The sequence below is a fragment of the Martes martes genome, assembly GCF_963455335.1.
Source record: "Martes martes genome assembly, chromosome: 15".
NCBI classification, from domain to species: domain Eukaryota; kingdom Metazoa; phylum Chordata; class Mammalia; order Carnivora; family Mustelidae; genus Martes; species Martes martes.
This window is the reverse complement of record NC_137903.1, coordinates 66,450,430-66,476,565: the sequence shown is the minus strand read 5'-3', so window position 1 is coordinate 66,476,565 and position 26,136 is coordinate 66,450,430. Positions and strand designations below refer to the sequence as shown.

General features: G+C 50.8%; 1 protein-coding gene across 3 annotated transcripts in view; it reads left to right on the top strand.

Moving 5' to 3' along the window:
- The window catches only part of PRRX1 (paired related homeobox 1), a 69,665-nt gene extending 51,491 nt beyond the window's left edge, over positions 1-18,174 (top strand). The window contains exons 2-6 of one of the 3 annotated variants that reach the window (XR_013968033.1): positions 3,394-3,569; positions 7,731-7,912; positions 11,673-11,744; positions 13,822-13,873; positions 17,697-18,174. Coding sequence is in view for 2 of the 3 variants with exons in the window: in XM_080824666.1 (XP_080680792.1) it covers positions 3,394-3,569; positions 7,731-7,912; positions 17,697-17,835 (497 nt within the window). In the remaining variant the exon portion in view is untranslated. The remainder of the gene's footprint in view (positions 1-3,393; positions 3,570-7,730; positions 7,913-11,672; positions 11,745-13,821; positions 13,874-17,696) is intronic. The other 2 variants (XM_080824667.1, XM_080824666.1) reach the window with 2 other exon arrangements.
- Positions 18,175-26,136: the final 7,962 nt, after the last annotated feature.

Here is a 26,136-nt window from a genome sequence, read left to right as displayed (position 1 = left end):
ACTTTGATACAGTCGCACCCGCGCCCTCCGAGGTTGCCCCGCAGCTCGCTGCGTCCCGCGCGCTCCAGAACCCCGAAGCCTGAGACGCCCCCGACGTCCAGCTGGACACCGTGTCCTCGGGCAGCGCGTGTTAAAACCGACCGGCACCGTGACTGGTTTCACAGGAAAGACGACCCTCTCCCCCTCCCTCAGCCCGCGTCCAGAATCTGCGAAGGCCTCCAGAATCCCAGGCGCTGCGAAGGCCCCGCCGTGGGAAAGCTCTGCGGCCTGCAGCTCTCCTCCCGGGCCGCCCGGGGGACTGGGCTGGGTCCCGTCTTCTGTGTTCTTGGGGGAAAACAGCCTGTGGCCGGTGAGCAGAGACAGCCGAGCCCACCGGCTGCCGCTCGAGCTGCCCCTGGGGCCGACGCATTGTCTCGCTCCGCTCCGCAGGCGCTGGGGAGGACGTTTGCCAGGTCCAGGCTCCTCCGACCCCTGTTATTTGTGTGTCTTTTCTCACCTTCAACACGATCCGGACTGGTGTTTTCATTTGTTAAAAACAACAAAGAACATTCACTGGGAAACTTTCGCTGGCCTCGTTTCAGGTCATCATAGCTATTTATTCTGTGTCATAAACTATAATTCTCCATTTCCCTTCCTCCCACGTCAGGGGAGCTGGTGGTTTCTGGTGGACAGTCGGTGGAATGTGAGCGAACGGCGGAAGGTTTCGAAGAACTACCAAGAGATTATGTAGCAGGTTGTAGGACTAAGAACAAAACATAAAACATTCTTGTTCTTGATCACGATTTGGCAGCGCAAAAAGAAAAGGCTCATAAAACAGCATAAAGAATTTAGAATTTGTGGCTCTATCAGAGAAAGACTTCTCTTTGAGGGAAACAAACAAATTGTAGGATTGGCTTAATAAGGGGTTTCCTTGATGTGAATAAACGTAATCGTCCAGGGTCTGTCTGATCGGTCTCAGTCCTGGGCAGGTTTTTCCAGAGCCGTTAGAGAGGAGCACGAAATGCACATTGTGCTGCCGTCAGAAAGGCCCGGATGACCTAGAGAGACTGAAGTACAAGACAAATAAAGCCATAGACAGAAAGATTGGGGAAAGAGAATGGAAACCATAGGAAAGTGTCCAAATATTTAAATACGCAGGAGAACACAGAGGTAAGGCCCCTGCTGAGCGCTGTCTGACCCCAGGCTTTGGTTCTAGTGTGGATGTGACTGTGGCTGGTTCTGCTGATGGGTGAACAGTGGTACAATCAGGCTGTGGGCTGGAATGTTCCAGGCCTCGATCGGTCCCCAAAATCACGCTAGTTCAACTGGCTCCCGTGTCAGGATGCTGCGGAAATGACATTCTTATCGAAAGTGTCACAGCAGCTTCTTCGATGCAAGGCTCCTGGTGGAGATACCACAAAGGGAACAAAGCCAGGGAGGTGGTCGACTGTGAACACGACCCTAAAACAGAAAGAGTAAGTGTCAGTCCTCCTTAGCCGGGGGAATGGAATTGGGATTATACGGGTTTTTCAGCAGAAACCCCAAAAGAAAAGGACATTTCACGTTCAACAGCACCTACTCTCTCCGGGTGCTTGAAACATCCTGAGGAAACGTGCGATCTCCGCTCAGCCCTCGGGGAGAAGGGGTCTCTGAGCAAAACCACTTGGAGGCCTCCGTTGTCAGGTGCTGAGGGATCCGGGCCGGGGGCTCCTGGATATAAGCTACACTTCGAATCCACACCCAAATGTAGATCATGCCCTCAGGTTGTGACAAGAAGAATATTACAGCTCAGGTAGGTATCACTTCTCTTGAGGATCCGGATTCATGCTAGTTGCTTTTACTTATTTATTTTGTAAGTAGGCTCCGGCCGGGAGCCCAGTGCAGGGCTTGAACTCATGTCCCTGAGATCAAGACCTGAGCTGAGAACAGGAGCCAACGCTTCAGCGACTGAGCGGGCGCTTTCTTGAGTGTGTTGTGTGTCTCTGGCCGGAGGATCAGGAGACGTCGAGTGCTGGGAAAAGGCCCGAGAACTCCTCTCTCCACCGTGCGGAGCCGGGCCGAGCTCTTCTCTCCGTCTGTCCCCGCTCTCGTCCGTCTGTCTCCGGCGGGGCTGAGAGTCCGCGGGGAGGGCCGCAGGAGTGTGAGTCCAGCTCCTCTGGCCGAGCCCGTGTCTCGGGGCCCGCACCCCTGCGCTGGGCATCTCTGGGTGCGGCGTGGCCTGGGCAGGTGGCCCGGCCCCCCGGGTCGGCTCGCTGGTGGCGGCGGTGCCGCTGGTGTTGGCTCAGCTTCCCGCATCCATCATTCCTGTCGGTGCCGCTCCGGCGTTGGGGCCCAACCCGCCACCCTCTCACCCCATGCGCGGGCGGGGTGAGCCGCTTGCCAAGGTGTCTTTGGGGGAACCGACAGGAGAACAGGTGAAAACTTGGGGTCACGCGTCCCCAAAGGTCCTGGGTGAGGCTGTTTCAGGGATCTTGCGGTCCGGTCCCCGTGCGGGGTTCTCACCGGGCGAGCCCCAGGCCCGTGCTGGCTCGGGGGGCCGCGGTGGGGGCGCCGCCCTGATCGGGGCCGAGGCTTCGGCCGCTGCTCTTAGCAGAGCACGGAGCCTCGAGCGCATGAGTTAGGAATGACTCGGTGTCCGCTGGAGAACGCGCGGGGAGACGGGAATCCTCCTCACCAGTTTCACTCACTCTGCATTAGTGCTTTGTTTTGTTTTTAAGATTTTATTTATTTGACAGAGAGAGAGAGAGAGAGAGAGAGAGAGATCACAAGCAGGCAGAGAGGCAGGCGGGGGGCGGGGGAAGCAGGTTCCCCGCTGAGCAGAGAGCCCGACGCGGGGCTCGATCCCAGGACCCGGGGACCATGACCCGAGCCGAAGGCAGAGGCTTAACCCGCTGAGCCCCCCAGGCGCCCCTCTGCGCTCGTGTTTATGTGGGTTGACGAGAAGGAACCAGAGAGTCGCTGATTTCCTGGGTGGGAAACTGTAGGAAAGACCGTAAGACGACTAAGGCCCCCGGCAACGTTCTCTTCTCGGCATCTCCGCAGAAGCCCGAAGGGCGTGGGTGGCAGGACGTGTCCCCGGCCGCGGTGGCAGGACGTGTCCCCGGCCGCGGTGGCAGGACGTGTCCCCCGCCGCGTCGGGCAGAGCCGGCGTCCAGGAGCGCGCGGTCTCCCCGTCGGTTCGGGCTGGTCCCGGCTTTGCAGGCGGCCCAGACGTCGGGACCGCCGGGCTCCGCGGCGCCTGAACTCAAGGCCCCGGGGCCCGCCGCGTCCGCACGGCGGGAGGGACGCTGGGCTCCAACAGTGCGGGAGGGAAGGGAGCGCGGGAGACGGTCTCTCCCGGCGGACGCGCGGGAGGGGGCGGCCGGGGACCCCGACGTGACCTCCGCGCCTCAGCCTCGGTTTCTTCCGCCCCAGGTGACCCGCTGAACTCGGAGGAGAAGAAGAAGCGGAAGCAGCGGCGCAACCGCACCACGTTCAACAGCAGCCAGCTGCAGGCGCTGGAGCGCGTGTTCGAGCGCACGCACTACCCCGACGCCTTCGTGCGGGAGGACCTGGCGCGCCGCGTGAACCTCACGGAGGCCAGAGTGCAGGTACCGCGGGGCCGCTGCCGCCGTTCCCGAGGGGCCGCCCGAGGGCCGCCTCGGACCCGCTTCCCGGCCGGCGCAGCGTTTTCATGCATCCGTTTAAGGCCGGATTCGCGGACTCGTGCGCCAGCGAGCACACGCGGGGCGCGGCCGGCGCGGGGGAAGCGGAGCCCCATGCGGGACCCGAGCCCCGCGGCCGCGGCCTGGCCCGAGCCGAAGGCAGGCGCTTGGCCGGCCGAGCCCCCCGGGCGTCCCCGCGCGGTATTTTTACAAATCGGCCGCAAGCCCTTGGGTGGACGGACCGTGCCCCGCTTCGGAGCTCGCCCCGCGCCGCGGCGGCCCGCAGCCCCCGCGGCAGGCGTCGCTTTCCGAGCGTTTGCCCCCCCCCCCCCCCCGCTTCGGTTGAGGCGGCCGCAGAGGTGGCGGCTCTGCCCCCTCGTCGCATCGCCTCCTGCTGCCTTCGGGAGTGTCCAGCCGGCGGGGGACGGGCGCGGACGCGGGGTGCGCGCTGCGGGGCGCGGACGCGGGCGCCTCCGGAGCCGCCCCGGAGCCTGCTCAGGGGTGACCCCGCGTGTCGGCGAAGGGCGAAGGGCGGGCGCGGCACAGCGCGGGGGCAGGTCCTTCCGACGTTCGCGCGGGGACAGCCGCGCTGCGGCCGTCGTGACATGACGCGACCGGGATTCGGAGTGACGACGACCGTCGCCTCCTCCGGGCCCTTCGGGAACCCTCTGTGCCACGGGCGGTTCTAAGCCCTTCGCGTGACCTCGGCTGTTGACTCGTCAGGCCGGTTCGGGGGGCGGCCGGCGCCCCTCCCCTTGCAGATGTGGAAACTGAGGCCCAGAGAGGCTCGAGGGCTTCCCCCGGCGTCGCACGGCCCGCGAGCGGCTCGGCTGGGACCTGAAAGCGGACGCACCGTTCACGCTGTCAAGCCCCAGCGGAGACGCGGAACGAGGCGGCGTCTCGCGGCCGAGCGCTCCGGCTCCGGCTGCGTCGCTCTCGCTGCCGCGGGTGACGACCTCGGGGCCCCCCGGGAGCGGGCGGCGCTGCCGGCTGACGAGGGCGGGCGCGGATCGGACCCACGCGTCCCGTCCGCCCCACGAAATGGTCGTTGCTGTGTTTGTGCTCAGTCTGGGCTCGAGGGATTCATTTCCGCGCGTGACCGTTCTCTCGACCGACAGGACTGGGCCGAGACCCCCAGAGCGGGGAGGTGGCGGCTGTGTCTGTGCCACGAGGCGCCCTATACCTTGAGGGACCCTTGAGTCGATGGCGAGGGCCCTGGAGGTCCCTTCAGCCCGAGGAGAAAGTTGGCCAGAGCCGCCCCGTAGGGAAGCGGGAACCTCACCTTGAAGGGCCTCCCTGGGAGGGGACAGGAGGTCAGCGACAGAAGGGACGATTGTCTAGACCCCTGCCCTCGTGGGGGTGAGGCCCTCAGCACTGCCGGGCGGTCCCTCCCTGCTGGGGTGAGAGGGACCCACGGGATCTGCAGGGACGAGACTCAGTTGTGTCGTCTCCATTCTGCCGTCCCAAGCAGGGCCCCGAGGTTTGCCTTCCCACGTCCTCTGCCCCACGCTGCCGACCGCAGCGCTCCCAATGCACTCTGGGTTTGCACGCTTAATCCCTTCCTGTCCCTTCACCACCACCACCCCCCGCCCCGCATCTCTGTGCCCCCGGCCTTGGCCTGCCGCGGTGTAGTGAGTCATTTTAGACCCGCAGCTCCTTGAAGCGCCACTTTGACGGGCACAGAGGGGCACCCGGCTGGGCCGTGCTCGGCGTCTTCCTTTCTTCAACGTGGGGGAGCAGTTTGTGCGCCGGTCTTGCCCCCCGACAGCGACAAACAAATGCTTTCTTAGACGTTGAAACTATTTTCTCTTCCTCCTTCCTCACCCCACTCTGTTCTGATCCCCCTGGGGGCTGTGGACATTTCGGATGTGAGCGGACAGGGTTCTCCCTCCACCACGTTATTCCTCCTCCGGAAAGTCCCCTTTCCCCAGTCCGCACCGCTCCCTTCTGACCTTGGCCTCCTTTGCGGCATTCGTCACAACATGACACCGTTACGTTGACTCGTATGTGGGCCAACTTCCCCACGAGTCTGTAAATCCTCTCGGATGGAAGCCGTATCTTATCACTTTTGCAAAAATTCACTTTTTTCCCTCTTTCTTTTTCCTCTTCTTTTTCTCCCCCTCGAACATCTATCAAGCACCTATTATACTCTTGGAAGTGTTTCACTTTGTTGGGGATGAGTAAGACACTGGCCCTCTCCTCCAGGGTGTTGTCGGTGGGAGCCAGAGAAGATACATGGGCACGCCCCCCTGTTCTGACGTATGAGATGATTCCTGTGCTCAAGGAATACACGAGAATTCGTGATAGACCAGAGGAAGGGACGATCAAACCTGCCCAGGGAAAAGGGGTAAAAATACACTTAAATGGAGTGCCCATTCTGTGCCAACTCTCATGACAGCCCCGTGAGTATTAGTGTCTCTGTGCGGTGGAGGCGCAGGATCAGAGGCGCTGATGACAGCATTTTAAAGCAGTGGGGCTGGTATTTGGATCCATTAGACTTTAAAGTCATGTTCTTTCCACTACGATTCTTCACAAGAAGGTGATATTAAAGTCAGATCTTGAAAAGCAAGTCGTTGGGTGCCTGGACGGAGGGGGAGACTGCCACAGGCAGAGGGAGCCTTTGGTTGACTACACAGAGGAGGGAACAACCACACACATCCGGGAGTCCCGAGCGCAGGGCAGGAGCTGGTATGACGGAGGGTCCACGCGGGAGGCCCAGGTGAGGCAGCATGTGGCTGGGCTGACGGACCAAGAGCTCATTCCCGAGCAGACTCTGTCCTATGGTAAGAAGTTTGGACTCTCTTCGGTGAGCGACGGAGAGCCAGTGGATGATAGAAAGCAGGTTCCGTTTGCATTTAAGACGATCGAGGTAACGGTCCTGCCAAGGACACGTGAGCACCGGGAGAGCCGGGCGCGCGCGGAGCCAGAAAGCGAGCCCGAGTCCCCTCCTCCGACTTCTGCCCGGCCCTTCCGCCCGCACGACCCACGGGGCACTAGCCGTGTGGTGGTTTACACCGACACTGCTCCCAGGAGCCGTGCGGCTGTCCCGCTCCACACCACGGGATGGCTTTTTCCCAGGCCTCGTCCTGCGTTTCCCGTTAATTGTACCTAAAAGATGTGTTTTGCGGTTCGTCAAATGTACGTGCCTGTCTTCTTGACTGCGAGCTGCGTATGAGCAGAAAATAAGCCTCATCTCCCTACTCCCGGCAACTAGCAGAGACTCTGGAACACGGCAGGAACCCCACAAATTAGCTTTCTCGAATGAGTGAACGACTGCATACGTTTCCGTGGCTCTCCGGAGGTCTGGCGTGGTCATGAGCCCGATGTCCTCGAGCCCAGGAACGCAGCCGCTTCCGATCCGAGTGAACGCCAACAAATTTCTCTCGTCGAACCTGTTTCCTCGGCTCTGAAATAGAAAAAATAAAACCCAGTATATGGAATGAGCACGACAAGTAGAAGGAGCGAACACAGTGTGCTTCCGGAAGTTTCTAGCCCTGGCAGCCCTCGATCAATGAGAGGTGTGCCATGAGCGGGGGCGGGTCCTCTCGCTGTAACTTCCTGCCCCTTCCCCGGTGCCCTTCGCGTGGCCCCAGTAAACCACGTGCTTCGTAGATTCTTGCCGCAGGTACCAGTGGGTCTGGAAGCAGAAAACTTTCTTTAAATGTCCAATAAGCATTTCAAAAGCAGATGATATTTTCACATTTTGGAGAATTTTGAAAAAGACTTCTAGAAAAGCCAGTCTCCCTGGCAGAAGTCTAATGAGGTTTTTCTCTCTTCCTTGATTACAAAGCAGCAAGGGTCATAGACCACATTCTGCTGCCTTGTGGGTTGGTCTCGGATCTCCTCTCCGGGGGGTGGGGACGGAGGCCCCGCAGGGTCCTGCCGTGACCGTCCCGGATACTAGGGCAGTGAGCTCACGCGGCCCGCCAGGGAAGGACCGTGGCATCTTCGTACCGCTCTGGGCAGAAGGCTGTGCCTGACCCGTCTCTTCCTGGGGGAGGCGTTATAGGGTAACCTGGGCCAGGACGTTGGCGCGATCCGTGTAACCTCTTCTTCTTTGTTCCCCTCTGCCCCCTGTGCCCTGCTCTCCTCCCGACACTCTTCCAGGTGTGGTTTCAGAACCGAAGAGCCAAATTCCGCAGGAACGAGAGAGCCATGCTGGCCAACAAGAACGCTTCCCTCCTCAAATCCTACTCAGGGGACGTGACTGCGGTGGAGCAGCCCGTCGTGCCCCGTCCTGCTCCGCGACCCACCGACTATCTCTCCTGGGGGACGGCCTCCCCGTACAGGTGAATGGCGGGCCCGCCCTCCCTCGCTCCGCTCCCACACGTTCCTCAGCGGTCGGTCACGTTCAGAGCTGCCGGCGTGGCTGGCTGACATTTCTTACTGGGTTAACCTCTCCAGAGACGTTCAACTTGCTGACACCCCCAGATGGTCACGGGCGATTCCTAGTTGCCCCAGGAGCGGGGTGTGGGGCAGAAGAGAGAGGGACGGGCCGTCAGCGCTCTCCTCTTGGACTCGGGAACTCTCGCAAAGGTCTCAAAGATGGGGAAGAACCTAAAAGAAAAGGTCATTAAGCTATGCCCAGAGTCCCTCTTGCGACCGTTCAGGAACAAAACTTGACTCCACTTCCAAATTTAAGATAGATGTGTTTCATGACGCTGAAGGAGAAATTTAACTCGTAAGGCTCCAAGTGTAGGCTCAAAGGTGAACGTTATGGTAAAACTGATGTTGAATTAAAAGACAAGAAGGAAGGAAATGAAAAGGAAGGGAGGAAGGAACGAGAGAGACACAGAGAGACAGGGACAGAGAGGGAAGGAAGGGACATCCACAACCATTCTGACCACGCTCCTGGCCGCAGTCCCTTGTTAGCAGGTGGGGATGGCTGATGATCCAAAATACCTTCCTGTTCTATTGCGAATTCTCACTTCTCTGGAGTGCTTTGGGGGCCAGTTTGTCCGTGTGGGGTTTTTAAAAGATAAAAACAATGTGTGATTCACACTAAACTTTTCTATTAAAAAGGTGAAAATTTTTCAAGAAGCAAGTAACAGAGTACTATTTCAATTTCTTGGAGAGACTTTTCACCTCCATTTATTATGCTGTTCACATAACACAGATTAATTTAGCCCAAGGGAAGTTGAACCTAAGCATCGTTACTGTTCTTAAGTGCCTTTCTTTGAACCTAACCCTGAGTACTCTTACACACAGGGTCAAGGCTGCGTGTTCTCTCTGGCCAGCTGCAGGGGAGAAGTAGTCACAAATTCATTTATTATGTTTTTATTTGCCTTTTTATTGTGAAGGTTAATCAACGCTTTAAAGAGAGGTCTTAAACTAATTATAGGAGATTATCCCCCAGCTAAAGTTCAGCTCCTAACGTGAAAAGCCACATTCGTGAAATGTAAATACTTTTCAAAACTGATGGTTTTAATCAAAGCGTAAGGCCTCACCTCAATGTTCTTTCTGTTCCAAATCAATTCCTTGAAAGAAATGCCACAATTGTATTTGGATCTTTTTTTAATCCCCCATTGTGCAATTAGCCTGAATTATGTTGGTTTTAGCACTTAGAGACCCCATACCTGGGAAACTGGAAATTTCTCCAGCTCTCAGATATAGTAACCCTGGCTGATTTCAAAAGATTTGTCCTATCTCTATGTCCGATTTAAAATTTAGACTCCTTTCCCATCGGAAAACTTACTAAAAACACATTTTGAAGACCATTGTGAAATCACGTATCTTTTAGTATTTTAAATAAGTAGAAGACTGCTTTGTTTCTCTGATAAATATTGCTAGCTCACAGACTCATTCAATGGCTTGGGGGATGGATGTGGTTCAAAACTTAATGTTTCGAGGTCTCTGGTTTGAATTTGGTCCTGACCGGGAAGTCTCGCTCCTTTTCCTGCCTGGGTCCCAGTTAGGAACTTTTCACACCAGCTCTAAGCCATCCAGATGGCTGCCATGTAGTCCTTACCAGCCTGAGAGAGAGTCTGAGGGCACTGCACTGCGTGGGTGGGGCTGCGATCCTCCCTGAATTAGTACTGGATCAGACTGCCTGCCCCTAAGTGGAGGCTCAAGCCCCAGTGCCTGCATCATACATGTTTGGTGTATGGGCATCATGCTGAAATTATTAACATGCAGTCTGTGTGTGCCTTTTTTGGAAATGTTCTATTTTATTTTAAAAGATTCATGTAGAAATACTAGATACATTTTTAAAGAAACATTCATAATGCCACCATCTTGATATAACTATAACTAGTTTATTTTTGCAATTAGAGTTCAGTATTTTATATAGTGTAGCCTTAGTGTACATATCTTGTATTCTGCTGTTTTCATTTAAAAATCATATAAGCTAGTGCTTTTGACTCATTTCATGGTATACTTTTATATAATTTTTTCTCTTAGATACAGAGTTTGTAAAAAAAAATAATTAAAAATCGCATAGAATCTGATTGTTCATATTCTGTATGAAGAATAAATTAATCTCCAGATAGAAGTAGAAGAATGATGGTTTAAAACACTAATTTAATCAATATCAATGTTTTTGACCCAATGTTGACTGAAGTGTTTATATTTTGGTTAATTTCTAAAAGTGGCAAAGCTATTCTGTTACTCGGAGATTTTTCTGCTCTGTTTAGGACCAAAGTACGTTATGGTTTCACAATTTGAAGCTTGGTAGGAAATGTGTCTTGTTTAGGAAACATAAAAGAAACAAGTGTTGAAAAGCAAAGGAAATGAGAGACCTTTTGTGTTATAAAAAAATTAACTGGCTATTTCTGTTGGTACATTTATGTCAAGTTAGTTATCTCACATGTGACATTCATTAAAAGGCATTTCTTTTGGTGAATCCTTGGAACGCTCCTGTGTGCTAGCTCCGTCCTTGCTCTGGTTCCAAAGAAGAAACTGAACACTTGCCCGAGCGTAAGCCTTCAGCCAGCAGAATGAGACCAGTGCTCGCGGTGCCCGTGTCTGTCCAGCATACTAGGCCACATCACCATGTTCTCATTCGGATTAAGGCTTCCATTACACTGAATGTAGTAAAAAGAGTAAGACCGGGAAACTGTAAACATGCCCTCTGATTCAGTGTCTATCTCAGATCAGGGTTGCATGCGTGCAACTGAGAGCCGCCTTCTGGGGTGTGTGAGCGTCCCCTTGGAAGGACTGATGTGGCTTGGTCATGCGACCCAGGCAGAGTGAGCAGTTTTGCCAGAAAGGACGGCTCGCTGGTTTCCACAGCTCTCCCCTGGAAGAGGAGGGGAGGGAACCAAGATTCAGAGCAGTCGTTTGCATGTGGTCAGAATCATGGGATGGGAGAGAGCCAACACAGTTTTTTCTGGGTGTCTTTTATATCCAGCGTGGTGGCTGTATAATTTATCGTCCAAGCTGGGACACTCTGGAAAGTGAAAGGGGAGTGCTATTAATAATGACACCAGAACAACAGGCGTCACCGGGGGACATATGGTTCCCCCTATTTATAGCACGACATGGCCCCGTCCGTTCCCTTGAGCATGTTACGGGTGATGACGTCAGGCGGGCAACTGAACCACCAGGAGGAGCAAAGCGTTCTCCGACACAGACATTGCTGTCCCGGCAGGTGTCTGCTTCATCTACCCATCGCCTGTGGGGGGAAGCTGGTTTTTGGCACATGCGCCCACTTAGATCAGAACTGTTTTCCGTGGGCAAAGGAGAGCGCACATGGCACCGGAGGTATTAAGTCCAACAAATCTCGTGGTGGCTTCACCCCCTGGGGAGCAGCGACCAACCAAATCCTAGACTTTGACCTGTTATTCTAGATGAGGTAGTCGAGAAGCTTCTCCCCAGAGACATCCTTTCCTATGGGAGCTGGAGAATGGCCTGCATCATCAGTGCCAGTTCCAGAGGGAGGACTGGGCTCCAAAGAAAACTAGTGACAGGCGAGAGGGCGGCCAGCTGTCCCTGACCACGGCTCCCCTCCCCGTCCTTCTCCTCCTCCCCTATTTGATCGTGGTCACGGTGCTGCCTGACATCCACTGAACGCATTTGGCTCATTTCTCCCTTTCACGCTTTCAAAAATAGATCCTCGTCCCTCCCAAGATGTTGTTTACACGAGGGGCTTCATAACGGATTCTAACGGAAGACACTGAAAAGGTAACTTGTCAGAGGGGGACGAGGGTGGCTGCTGGGGGTAGGGTTTAAGCGGGAACGAAGTGTGTTCGAGAAAGCGGGTCTTGCAGTTTTTAGCAATGCCCCCAGGGAAGTCCTCAAGTGGGGATACGATGGGGAAGCAGAGCCGCAGGCATATGTGTCCATGAAGTTAAGGGGAGTCGCATAGCCGAGGGCAGGGCTCCTCCGAGATTACTGAGCACGTGAGTCGCCTGGGATCGGGTTGCGGTAGGACTCGGCTGCGTCTCTAACCTGCTTCCCCATGGTGCTGAGGCTACGACCCTAGGAGTAGGGGACTATAGGATGCGGGGCAGGGGTCGGAAGAACCGTGTTCTTGTCCTGGCTCCGGCCGCTCCCCAGGCTGTCGGGTCGTCAGGCTCTCACGCAGCCTTGCATCTAAGGCCGAGCGAGCAGCGTCTCCCTTCTCCACACCTCCCAGGGCGTGTGAGTCCCAGTAGCGGACGCGCATGTGAACGAGACACAAAGTCCTCGAGATGAGAGAGAGATGCAGGCCCCGTGTGTAAAACGTTCCTAGGAGGGGAAGTTAGATACGGCCGAAGGATCGTGAGCGAACAGTGCACGCCGAAGGCTAACGTCAAAAATCAACTTCTGAATTTCAGAAATGCTTATTTAAATCACAAAGGATCACCTCCAGAAGGATTTACGGGGTCTCTCTTTAAAAGTAAGCGTCCACAGGAGAGCGGGCATGGCATTGGCTTAGATAAAGCGGGTACACCTGGTTCTCGCACTGCAAGAGCCCCAGCCAGAGCCTGGCCTCCGACCGCCAGCATCAGGGCGTCGCAGCGGCCTCGCGCCCCACCGCCTTTGGAAGAACCCCAAGCTGGTGAACCTTAGGGTCTCGGGATGACACCCAGGCTTCTCGGGCCGACAGATCTGTCTCGGGGGGAAATTTTCAACAGCTTGTCATCATCTGTCCGAGAGGGCCAAAGAGAAAACGAAGTTGCGCTGAAAACGGAGGCAGGCGCTGTTTTCCCCCAAGTGCCCCTCAAAGTGTTTGGTGATTTGTGGGGGCGTTTTGAAAAGCAGAGGGGCAGGTGCCCGTAAGTCTCCTGGTTTAGAGTCATACCGGATATAGAATTTTCCATGCTTCCTTGGTGTTTGGCAGTGATCTGAACACGCTCCTCCTCCCGACAACCTTTCGGGGTAGGTTGAAATGATCAAAAATGATTTGTCCCCAGTGCACATGGAACCGAACCCCGCCGTGGTGAGCATTCTGCCGTCTGTGGCTGATCTCCATCTGCTATGAATCTCCAAACAAGGAGATGGAAAGATTTCAGGCTTGCTTAAATGTGTCGGCTCCGCACACGCCCCGGCGCAGAGCGGCTGAACCCACAGATGGGACCCGAGCACTTCTGTCTCCTCTCCGCTTCTGCAGTGCACTTCACTTGGCAAAGCAGTTTCTCGGTCACAGACACAAAGAACCGACATTCTTCAAAACTCGAGAGAAAAGATGCTTTCGCCAAATCCTATAAACCCAGTCCCTGTGCTCAGCTCATATCCATGTCCTGTTAGAGGGGCAGGTGGCTCTTAGAAGGCAGGACCAGCGGGCCAGATCTGTCGGTGCTGCTAAGCTCTTGACGTTATCATGTGCGTCATCGATATGGATCCCTTAGTCTCTGTCTCACATTCTGATCCCGGCATGTGTCCTCTTGTGTAGGAATGAGTGCTTGTTTCACATTTTGAACGGTCCTATAAAACTGGTCGAAAATAGCTAATTAACCCTCTTTGGTTTCGTCTTGGGAGAAAACGTTTCAAGATCCTCTCCCTCTGCCTAACATAGACCTTTATAAGTTTTGGTGGCGTGGGAAAGAGGTGGTCACAACAGTCTTTCGAGCTGGCAGCCAGCCAAGGCTCTCTCGCATCTGTTGTCACTTTGGGAAGTGGGTCCTCTCCAACTTACTTTTCATGCTTTTTTTAAAGCATGACTAAGCGGCTCTAGAGTACCCACTCATTAATTCTGTCTTCTCTGACCTGTCTCACGTCTTGCTTGTCACTGGTGTGTCAACGGACTGCCCGCTCCATGCCTCCATGGCTCTTTCAGTGCAAGCCGAGGAACTAGAACCATGTCCAACTACCAGACGGAGCACAGACTTGTAAGTCTTTAGCGCAGGTGCTATTCCAAACCCTGCTTAATCGTCTCTGAAGTAAGACGGGCTCTGCTCTTGTGTCCTACTTAGAGCTGTGCAATGTGCTAGACTAAGTTGGATCCATTTTTGAAAATTTATAACTTTCCTAAACATTTATCAAGGGCAAATATTATCATTTGTTATGCTCCTAGGAAATTGAAAAACTCATTCATTGAGAGCAGCTGCTGTTTTAATCTTCATGCCCCACTAACTTGAGGGCTACCTACAAAGCATTGCACAGTGACATGAATGCAGTGATACCCTTACAACAGCACCACAGTACAATTGGACGAGGGTACTTTCTCGACTCTAGAAACTCAGGCTTCCATTTAGGGGAAAGTGTCCCAGTGAAAATCCAATTTCCTGTGCAATATATAACTCTAATTCGCATTGATTTGGTTTTGAGATGGAAAATGGATTATTTTCTGGCCGCATTAGAGAGGGAATCTCAGTATTTCCAAGAGATGTGTTACCATATGAAGTCTTCAGACCAGAATATCAGATGAAATTAGTCAACTACGAAGCAGCTATATAAAAATTGTCTGTAAAATAGATAATATTGAAGTCACAGCTATAGTAGACGTTTCTAGAAAACAGTGATGATGTCTTCAGTAAACAAAAACAATCCCCCAAGGTTCCAGTCCCCTTTGTCTACTATGGAAAATGGACTAGATCTTTGACCATCAAAAAAGGAGAAAATCGGGGCACCTGGGTGGCTCAGTGGGTTAAAGCCTCTGCCTTCGGCTCAGGTCCTGATCTCGGGGTCCTGGGATGGAGCCCCGCACTGGGCTCTCTGCTCAGTGGGGAGCCTGCTTCCCCCTCTTTCTCTGCCTGCCTCTCAGCCTACTTGTGATCTCTCTGTGTGTCAAATAAATAAATAAAAATCTTAAAAAAAAAAAAAGAAAAATCTCTATTAAATAGGACTTTGCTTGCCTAGAGTCTCAAAGGAAAATAGAACCCAAGAGAATTAGGTCAAGTACTTGAAAGAGTGATACTCCATGACCATCCACAATTTACCGTCAGAAAATTTTTTCTTTATGCTCTCTCATAAAATTTTAGCCTTCTGTTTCCAGGAGCCGTTCAATTTTATTCTGTTTAACCAATAACATAGATAACGTACCATTTCAGCTCCTCTCTTATGCATTTTAAATGGTACTATGGACCCTCTTCAGGATTTAATTATCTCGCAAAAACCTGGTTAAGAAAGGCAGACTGGGTTCATTTCATGATCTGTAACTTAGGAGCATTTCCCAAACCCAGTGGTCTCTTTTCCTAACAACTGACATCTTTGATTTCCTTGAAACCTTGGGTTTCAGTATATACTAGCAATTTTTTGAATGTAGGATTTATGGGTTTGCATACATTTCTAGTAGTGCCTTGAATGGAAGCAAGTAATTCATATAGAAATTAAATAAGAATACTATATGGGTTTCAAAAATAAATGAAAATTTTTGGTGTATTATTAAAAACAAAATAAAACAAAACAAAGAAACTAACAAAAAAACTTGTCCTATTTTAACAGGGTTTCTGATCATTTACCTCACTCCTAATTGAAACCTATCTTAACTGGGGACTCTTTTTCTGCCCTGTTGGTAGACAGTGGGCAAGTGATAGGCTGTCGTTAGATCTATACTAATCTATACTAATATTTGTTCATTTTTAAAGATATTTTTGATGGATCAAGAGTATGCAGTCATCGGCCCTGGCTTTTGTCCCGTCCCTTTGATTTTGCTCATTCTATCAAGAGAGCAAATGTAACAGGAAGGACTACTTCCTAATGATAAAAGAATATTGGTAAATTTTTTAAAAAGATTTTATATATTTTTTTGAGAGAAAGCATGAGTGAGAGAGAGTGGGAGCTCAAGTGGGCAGAGGGGCAGAGGGAGAGGGAGAAGCGGGCCCCCTGCTGAGCAGGGACCCTGACATGGGGCTCCATCCAAGGACCCTGGGATCATGACCTAAGCCGAAGGCAGAGGCTTTAACCCACTGAGCCCCGCAGGTACCCCTGGTAAAACATTTTAGAAAAATCATTACTCACAGCAGGAGACCGAGATCATTAACATTGAGCAGGAATCCATTTAATCATAATAGATATCTCTCAGTTATCTATTCATTAAATATCTTGAGTGTCGATATGTGCCAGATACGATGTTAGGTATACCCTCACCTGACAATATAGTGGTGAATGGGGTCAGATGTGGTGTCTGATCTATGAGCTTATAGGTGAGGCATTGAAGTAAGTGCTAAAAGCGAAATTACAGGGCGCTCTAGGAGAACCTAACTTTGCATAGACTGTTGAGAGCTTCTTCCCAGATATGGGTAAGAGTGAAGCAGGTAAAAATGAAATGGAAGAACGTAGGATTCTTTTGGAACACTACTGAGTCTTCCTTTTTCTACCTTAAGACACACACACACACACACACACACACACGCCAATGCTATAAGAATTTTAAATTAAGGATGTGTGTTTCTGGAGAGACCTAGTGATCTGGGACTAATTATACTTCATTAACTGAATTTTCCTGGGTTAATTGCTAGTAAGTGAGCTGAAACAGGCTATTGTGAGTCTTGACCGTCAGTCTCAACTGTATGGTCTCCCAAACAGGGACGCACGACACAGGCTGTCTATTTGGAGAGCAGCTTTACTTCTCTCTCTTTCTGGTCTGTCACTCCATCCCCAGAACCACCACCTCCCGTGTGGCTGGTGGACTGCCCCGGAGGGCAGTCCGCAGTGGCGCTCCCGGAGGCCCACTTACAGTCTATCTCATTCCAGGCCTCCGTTGAAAGGGATTTTGCTAATCTTAGAAATAACTAGAAACATTGTCATTTAACTAGAATGAGCTCCCTTTTAACTGTTTAGCAGACAGTAAAGAATAATTTGCTTCCAAGTCTGAGACCCTTACTTTTTCCTTTAAAAGAAATTCATGATTTCCATGAACGGAAAACCACCAAATGCCCATTTCTGTCCAGCTGCTTTTCTAGGTCTCAATGACCATCTCTGACAATGAAAACAACTTCAGGTTTTTCTCGGGAATAAGGAAAAGAGAGACAGTTCCCTCTGAGGCCGGGCATCCTGAACCCGACGGAGCCTTGGCTCGTCCGCCCGGGGGACCCGAACAGCTCCCCAAGGCATCCCGGGCTACTAGTGCTCTTGAGAAGAAGCTGCAAAGTCAAGGCCGGTGGGACAGGAAGCGGCGACCCCGCGGTGCCCGGGCGCGGCGCCAGGCAGGGGGGCTCTGCTGCTCCGCAAGCAGCTCCCGGGCGCCCCCCCACCCCCGCCCCGGGCCCCCCGCCCCGGGCCCGCAGCGTGGGGGGCGCGGAGTCGGCTCCTTCGAGTGGCGAGGGCGGGGCCCCCCTTCCGGACGCCGCGTGTCCCGCTCCCGCTCCCGCTCCCGCGCGCTGGGACGGACGCGGGGACCCCCCACACCGCTCCGGCTGCTCGGCCGGAGGCCCGAACGCCCCGCTTTTCCGCAGACGCAGCTGCCCCCTCTCGGCCCAGACGTCCGTTGGGCCTCACCGTGTCCCACGCGGCGGATCCCTCTCCGCGCCCTGTCCCTGTCCCTGTCCCGCTCTCCCCTGCGCTTCCCCTGCCCTTCCGGACGCTGCCGGCCTTTCCGAGTGCCCTAGACCCATGCAGGTCCGGGGCCCAAAGGGACCTCAGAGGTCACCCGTCCAGCCCGCCCGGCCGCGCCCGCCCCGTGCGGAGACTCGTGTCCTCCGGGGGCACCGACCTGCGGCTTCGTGAAACTAACGCCTGTTATTCTTCCTGCTCTCTCCTTTGTCCCTACAGCGCCATGGCTACTTACTCTGCCACATGTGCCAACACTAGCCCTGCTCAGGGCATCCACATGGCCAACAGCATTGCCAACCTGAGACTGAAGGCCAAGGAATATAGTTTACAGAGGAACCAGGTGCCAACAGTCAACTGAGGAGAAAAAAACCATTAAACAGGCCTACGAAGAAATCAAACACCATAAGACACCTATCCTGCTCTGTCATTTCTTCATCTGCTGGGGAAAAAATAAAACAAACAAACAAACAAACAAAACCTGAACTCAAACATTGGGACCATGGCAGAGAAAAGCAGGAGAGGAGCAAAATGAAAATTAGTTCACCAATGTTTCTCCTCCCTCCGGGGTACCACCACCACCCCGTGCTTCTGCGTGTGTGGATTTTGTTTTTCCTTCTCCTCGTGTGCTTTGCTTTAATATACTCCAAGCTTCTTCAGTTAGGTTCAGCCCTCCCACCCCCATGGCCATATGGGTTTCAAAACAAAACAAAACAAAACAAAAAAACGACAGCAGCCAAAGAAACCACATATACATTCAGAGTCATTGTCTAGCATCTCCTCAGTGACCTGTTTGAACCTCAGTGCCTTGCCCCTATCCTCCTTCCCAGTTCTCTGTATAAAAGCTCTAGGAGCTTCTGAGAAGCCAAAGTCTCTCTGAAAAATCTGTGCCAGACACGATTTCCTGTCTTGTGGTCTCCATGTCTGTCGGTCACGGGTAAGGTCTTTCCATCAGCTACTGTTCAGAAAGCAATTATGTACAACATCTGGTCACTGGCTTGTGTCTGGCTAATTCTGAGCTCTAAGCTGTAGATCGAAGCTCTCCTTATCAGCTAGAGATTTAAGCTCTAAGCTGTAGATGACAATATCGCCATCACCACCACCCCTCACCCCCATCCAGGCAATCAGCCATCGTAAGTCAAAGGTATTTGTTGTTTTTGAATGATTTTGTTGTCACGGGCTTGACACTCGAGAGAAGGAGAGAGATTTCTTTAGGAAAACAAAGACTGAGTTGTGAAAGGCATGGCCTACATCTCTTTAGTGCCTTAAGGATAGTCAGATGCACACTTATATATATACTGTATATATTTATATATTTTATGTATATATATATATCTAAAATATTCTTGCAAGCTTGAGTTTGCAGTTTCTCGAACACTACCAAAAGCAAATCTCACACCATCACCACTGTCCTTAATCTCTACAGTGATGAGATGTTTTGGGGGATCTCATTTCCTTTCTTTCTTGACACAAAATTCTCATCAAGGCCACACAGCACTTCACAGGGCATCTGTTTCAGAACAGGTCTCATTTTCACATTTGAGCTTTGAATAAGAGTCTATTCGAGGCTATAAAAATGTTCTTGAGTTTGGAATCAGCTCTGGTGGAGTATATCTTGATATGTCACGGGGATTACATTTAGAGGAGGGAAAGCCATGTTGTCATCTGCCCCTTCTCCACTCAACAGGAATCTGAAAGGCACATGTTTGAATGGAATCCTTAATGTCTTGTCTAAATTCCAAAAATTTAAAAGGCGACTGTGGGCTATTCTTTTACTAATATTTTGAAATAAAGTTTAGTGCCTAGGGCTGCGAGCCAGGACTGACCTGTCTTTGTTTCTTTTTGTCTCCAGCTGTGCTTTTGTAACTTGTCGGGTGGACAAGACCAAACCACACCACCATGCTGTGCCTCAGTTTACCTTTTTGTAAAATGGGTTTAACAATACTTACCTACCTCACAGGGGTGTTGTGAGGCTCTATTCATTTGCTCCTTCATTCTTTCCTGTGTTCTCTGCTTGTGCAGCACTTGGTAGCCATGGGAGGAAAGGGACTACAAAAGTATACAATGTTAATGGAAGGATATGGTACCTGGAAGCCTTGTTTTCTAGCAAGGAAATGCTACCTTGCTGTAAATACCCATAGCTTTGTATTTGGAAATGAGAAATAGGTTTATATTTACAGACCTCTCAAAAATCACATCACTTGACCAAAGAGTAATTTAAGATATACAGAACAGACATATTTTTATCCTGACCAGGTTGGTTCTAATAACTTTAGTTATCATTAATTAAAATGCTTTAGATTGGTTTTGGCCAAACACGCCAACTCTGAGTGACAGGCTTGGACTGCTGAGTTGACGATGCACTTTCAGCGCACACTTGTTCCCCCCTCGGCCTAGCAAGTTGAACCAATGGTGGAACTTTTTCAGCCAAACAGCCACCAATCTGAAAATGCATTTTAAATGTTGAATCTATGCTTCTCTTAGTAAGAAGAAGAAAGCCCATCTTGTGCATTTTGCTTCCATCCACTGATCCCCTCTTCTTTTAGTGTATGATTAAAATATTTCTTACTGATGTTTCATGTGGGCTGGCTGAACACCACATATTACTTGCTTCCTAAGGATTCCCTCGACGAATTCTTTGGTCCCACTAGCTGCTGCGGATTATCAAGATTCGAAGGAACAGTGTAGACTAGCAGACGAAAACGTTCTTTGTGAAATGAGTGCAAGCCAAGAAACTGGTGAACATTTGGAGTTTGGACTTTGGGCTATAGTGCAGGGGAGAGAACTCTTACAAGACAAGATGTTGCTAGGAAAGGGGAATTTCTGAAGAGGGAGGAAAGGAAAAGAAGGTCATGTGACACAAAGTCATCTGAAGCTTTCGTCCTGACATCCGTTTTCAGTAGAGAACAGAAAAGCCTGAACCCAAAACCCAAACCCAAATGCTACGTGAAACTGGGCAGTTTTGCCACCAATGCCCGGGAAGCCATGCCTGGGAAATCAGAGAGTAGCCAGGGCTGGTCAGCCATAGGAACTTTCATTGCTAGTGACTCGACACCACAAACATTTATTATCTAAGCACCTGATCAAGAAGTATACACATGAGACAAGCACTCAGTATTGTTCATTTATTATTGATTTTTTTTTTTTAAGTAGCAGTTTGATATACGATTTAGAGGAGTAGCCTTTTGGCTTCCAAGCCAGGTCTCAACAGAGGGCCTCAGGCCAACAAAGTTCCAAGGCATCCTCCCTGTTCCGCACCATCATTATACCCAGATACAGATGAAAACATGCAAACTATCTGTCTGTGTCCCCAGTCCCTTCCCAAACAAGATGCTGATCTGTAGGACACTTGGCAGGTTAAGTCAAACCAGAAGAGGTGACTGAATAAAAAAGGGAATGACACTTAGGGTATAAGAGCTCATAATAAATGTAATATGTAAATTATATCTTGCTTTATGATGTAAAATATACATTGTTTGCGCTAGAATAGAAATGATTCCTTTTCAATAAAAAGAAGAAGGATACTACTATGCGGTCTTTTGTTATATACATTTGAGTCTGCTGATTCTTTTCTCTTTGAACTTCAAAAATAAATCTGCTAGGACCTAAGGGTGCTTGCAGGGAAGAGTGAAGATAAGAGGGATTTGTGAACAGAACTTTTATTGGAGTGTGACAGTATTTCTTAAAAATGCAAATAGTCTAGGGGCGCCTGGGTGGCTCAGTGGGTTAAAGCCTCTACCTTCGGCTCAGGTCATGATCCCAGGGTCCTGGGATCGAGCCCCACATCAGGCTCTCTGCTCAGCAGGGAACCTGCTTCCTCCTCTCTCTCTCTCTGCCTGCTTCTCTGACTACTTGTGATCTCTGTCAAATAAATAAATAAAATCTTTTAAAAAAATGCAAATAGTCTATTCCTCAAAAGCAAGGACAATGGTGGAAGGGAGAGGGGATATTTATTGGCATAATGCGTAAAGGGACACTTTTATGAGAATTTAGTTAATTTTTACCCATTTCTTTAGAATCCACAATACCAGCTCTATATGACAAAACAGACAAACTAGCACACACATTTATTTTGGAATAAAGAAGTAACAGAGTAAAACTTAAGCACCTACTGTGTTTAGCACTGGGTGTGTGGTTTGGGGGATGGGGATAGAAAACCAAACTGGGAGGCATATGTTCTGTTTTCATATAGATTAAGATCCGATTTAAAAGGGAAGTCCATGATGAACCCACGTATGCAACAGTCAAGACAATAAGTGAATGTGTCAAATGAATAGGGTCGACGGGAGTCCAGAAGGAAGAAAGAAACGCTGAGCTGAAGTGAGAGAGGGTTTCACGGAAGAACTGGGGCTCGTTTAATCATCTAGGACTGGGAAGACAGGAGGTGCTGTCTTCAAGTCAGAGAACAGAAAACGGATGAACGTGGGGACACAGGAAGGAGGAATCTGTGTTCGGGGACCATGACAATACGGGCCCAGAGGGAATGGAGGGCTTGTCTTGAATCCACGTGGAGGACAACACGAGATCGAAACTGAGCCTTCATCTTGCAGAGTGTAGTGTGTCGGGACAGAGGAGTTTGGAATTTTGCTCAAGCCATAGAAATCCACTAAAAGTTATTAAGTAGGAAAAAAAAAGTCATGCAAAAAATACTACTACGGCAGGATTGCTGTGGTAAAAGAATGAAGATAAGCCAGAACAGAACAGGAACTAGAAGCAGAACAGTTAGAAGGGGGACAAAAAGCAAAGGTTGAATAGGGAACATCTTGCAAGGAAAGAAGCAACAAGACTTTATGGCAGGAAAAAGAGAATAGAGTCTAAGATAATAATAAAGGGAAAAGTGGCAACTCGGAGAAGGGATCACAGACGAAACTGACAAAAACCAACCGAAACGGGAGACCCTGTGAAGGAAGGCAGTAGCTGCAGTTTTAAGGACGTTAACTGAATTTGAAAACAACAAAATGTAAGTTAAGATATGAAAACTTGGCTTGAAACCAAGGTCAAAGATGGGGATAGAACTTTGGGATTCATCTTTAAGGAGGTGATACCTTGAGGTACAAGAATGAGTGAGTTCTTCGAGAAGAGAGAGCATCCTTGTGCTTCCACTGGAAGTGTAGTGGACCCTTGAACAACACACTTTTGAACTGCCCAGGTTCACACCAATGTGGATTTTTTACAGCACAGTACTGTAGGTATATTTTCTCTTCCTTATGATTTGCTTTCTTTAAAAGACTTCATTTATTTGATAAAGAGAGAGCACAAGGAGGGGGGTTAAGGGACAGAGGGAGAAGGAGACGCAGACTCCCCACTAGCAGGGAGCCCAATGCAGGGTTCAGTCCCAGGACCCTGAGATCGTGACCTGAGCCAAAGCCGATCCTTAACCAACTGAGCCACCCAGGTGGCCCTTTATGATTTTCGTCATAACATTTTCTTCTGTCTAGCTTACTTTATTATAAAGATCGGCATCTAATACATGCACAGAATTTGTGTGGGAAGACTTTTTATGCCCTTGGTAAGGATTCTGGTCAAGAGCAGGGACTAGTCGTTAAGTTTTAGGGGAGTGGAAAGTTTCACGTGGACTTTTGACCGCACCAGGGATGGTGGCCCAACGCCATGTGGTTCAGAGGGTCACCTGTAGTTTCAGCCCAGGGAGGAAGGTCCATCTCTGCAGAACATGTAGCGAGGAGACAGCGGCTGAAGGCCATTTGCAAGGAGCTGTTCGAGAAGCAGGAGGAAGACCGGCTTGTTGGCTGCCCCAGAGTTAAGGCAAGAGGAGTCTCCAAAGAGAAGAGAGTGTTGAGTGTGGCCAGATGCTGGGGAGCAGACCAGCTTCCCTGAGGGGGGAGGAAAGGCCACTGGACGCATGACTTTCTTGTGTATGTTTACTGCGGTGCTGGGGGAAGAAGACACATTTTGACCAGTCATGGTAAGAATGAGTTCCTTAGGGCGCCCGGGTGGCTCCGTGGGTTAAAGCCTCTGCCTTCACCTCGGGTCAGGATCCCAGAGTCCTGGGATCGAGTCCCGCATCGGGCTCTCTGCTCAGCGGTGAGCCCGCTTCCCTTCCTCTCTCTCTGCCTGCCTCTCTGCCTACCTGTGATCTCTGTCTGTCAAACTAAATAAAAATCTTAAAAAAAGAAAAAAAGAATGAGTTCCTTAAAAAATGGAAGTGGAAGTGGTGGCTCATAGACTACTTGCTCGAAACCCTTTGGCATCGAAAGACTATGAATAAGGATTCTTTGAGCTGCAGGTGGCAACTGGTTCAAATCACAAGGGCTGTGTTTAAAACCCACGGGGGTGTCCACTGGACCCAAAGTATGACTGCCGGAGCCGAGCTGCTCCTGGGGTCCCAGAGGCTGGAATGAGGTCGCACCCCTGGACAAGCCAAGGTCCATATGCCCTGCCCCAGAGCCCGCCCGGGCCCTTCCGACGGTGTCCGTCCTCTGGGCAACGAGTCTGCAGCGCCAGCTGGAGGTGCGGACCTGGAACCTGCCGTCCTCACTGTAGACCATGCTTCGGCGCTTCTGACTGGTGCTCCCTGTCCCGGCAATCTGGAGCCCACCTTCAGGGCCCCATGGGCCTCTCTTCCCGCGACTGCTGTTTGGGGGTTCAGGGTGTGTAGACGGAGCTCGGTGGACACAATGCCATTGCCACCCTTGTAGATGGAAGTCTACTTGGGGTGCAGGATGGGCTGACGTGGAAGGGGAAGTGAGCAGGGCACAGGTTGGGTATAGACCATCCCCAATATAGTGCCATATTCTGGGAAGGAATTCCAAATAGTTTGAGAATTCTACATGTCAGCCTGAGTTTCCAGGTCAATATGGAAGAATATTCATTAAGGGAAGCGTGTCGGACATAATTTGTTGAATAGTTTGTTAGCTTGACTGATAACAGAAATGTCTGGATATAAACGTGGATTTTCATTCGTACTCTTGCCCGGACGGCGCCCGGTGGAGGAGCACCACACACCTCTTTTCAGATCTGGCCTGGTTACCTTTTGGTTCACTTTCTGGATAGCCCATTAAACAGAAACCGATACCAGAAATCTTGTTGAGACGTAATTCTTGAATGTAGATCCATCTTGGCCCCACTATTTTTTTTTTTTTCCTCTCTGAACAGGACTCAGAGCTCTGCTTACCCCTAAGGCCTCAGTTTACTTCTCCCATGGGACAGGCTGAGAAGAGTTTTGAAAAAAGTTCACTTGCCTCCTCTACTCAGTATCATCTCAGTATAAAGGGCTTTACAGTCAACAGGGTCCTGACACTTCGCATCAGGCTTGCGGGGGGATGGGACAGCAGGGAGGTTTGGGAAGGGGCCGAGAACGAAGACTCCCAGTCATTTCTCCAGCTCCTTTTAAGCCCCTGTAATTCCCACTGTGTCTCAAACCTTCTGACTCCGCTAGAAAAGAGGGAAGTCTTACATTCTGCAGAGTTTGCTATTGTCTGACCCTTGGGAGGCTTGGAGGCCTGGCATTGGGTAAAGATCCTCCCTGGTCTACCGAGTACCTCAGGTCACCTGGTTCTCGATTTCAGGGCCTGTAACAAACAATGCTCCGCTTTTACCCATCAGTTTCTATATGTCGGGTACATTTCGGTTGCAAGTGGCAGAAACCCAACTCAAATTAGGCGGTGATGGTTTAATCAGGGGATTTGTTACGTGGATGGGGGGTAAGTCAAAGAATGAAAGGAGGAGCTCTAGGAACTAGGGTAGCTCTGAAAACCCCAGGCAACAGACCTGAGAATTGACATCCCCAGAACTCTGTCTGCCTCTCACCTCTGCGTGCGAGTTTTCTCCACGTAGCAGGGAAAGCAGCTACCGACAGACGCAGCCCTCCATCCACTTCACTTGGGAAAAAAAGATCAGAGAAACAAGCTCCTGTTACGAAAATCCTGGGGGAGGACTCTATCGTCCTGATTTGTTTCGTGGACACCCATGACCCGGACATCGTGTCCTGTGGGTTGAGAGGTACTGAGCACCCAAAGCAGGGCGCCTGCCTGTTTCAGGTACTACTTAGGCACCGACACGATTCCTCTTGTCCCCATCTCTAGTTCCGGGCACTACTGCAGCGCTCAGTCCCCAGGCCATTTCAACTCTGGAGGCTGTATTTTAAAAATGGTAAGGCAGCAGTCAGCCTCGGACCCTGGAAAGTGACTGCAGGAAGCAAAGGTACAACGCTTGCTGGCCAGGAAGCATCTTGGAGTGTTAGATGACAGAGAAATGAAGTTCTGCTATGTTTAACCATTACACAACAGGGCCTATTTCTAACTGCACCCACCTGACTGGTACACCTCCTTCCACTTTCTCCTCTCTTTCCCTATTTGTTCCCCCCCTCCTCCCTCCCTACCCTCTATCCTTCCTTTTTTCTATGCTACCTGCATTTCAAGATGTTTCTTGTATCTCATAGCCTTATAGCTCTCCCTGACCACATATTCTAATTCTCCCACACTGGACGTTATATGGTTATCCATATAATGGATCTTGTGCCTTTTGGATTACTCCTAATAAAGTAATTAAATGTAATAATAAATTAATACACTAAAAAACATTTTCAGTAAATTAATGCCTAACACTGTGGGCTTCCTGGAAAATAACTTCCAAAATGTTATTCTAGTTATAAAATAGCACCGTTCCTGAAAGGAAGATAGCCAGGTCTTCTACAAACTGAAGG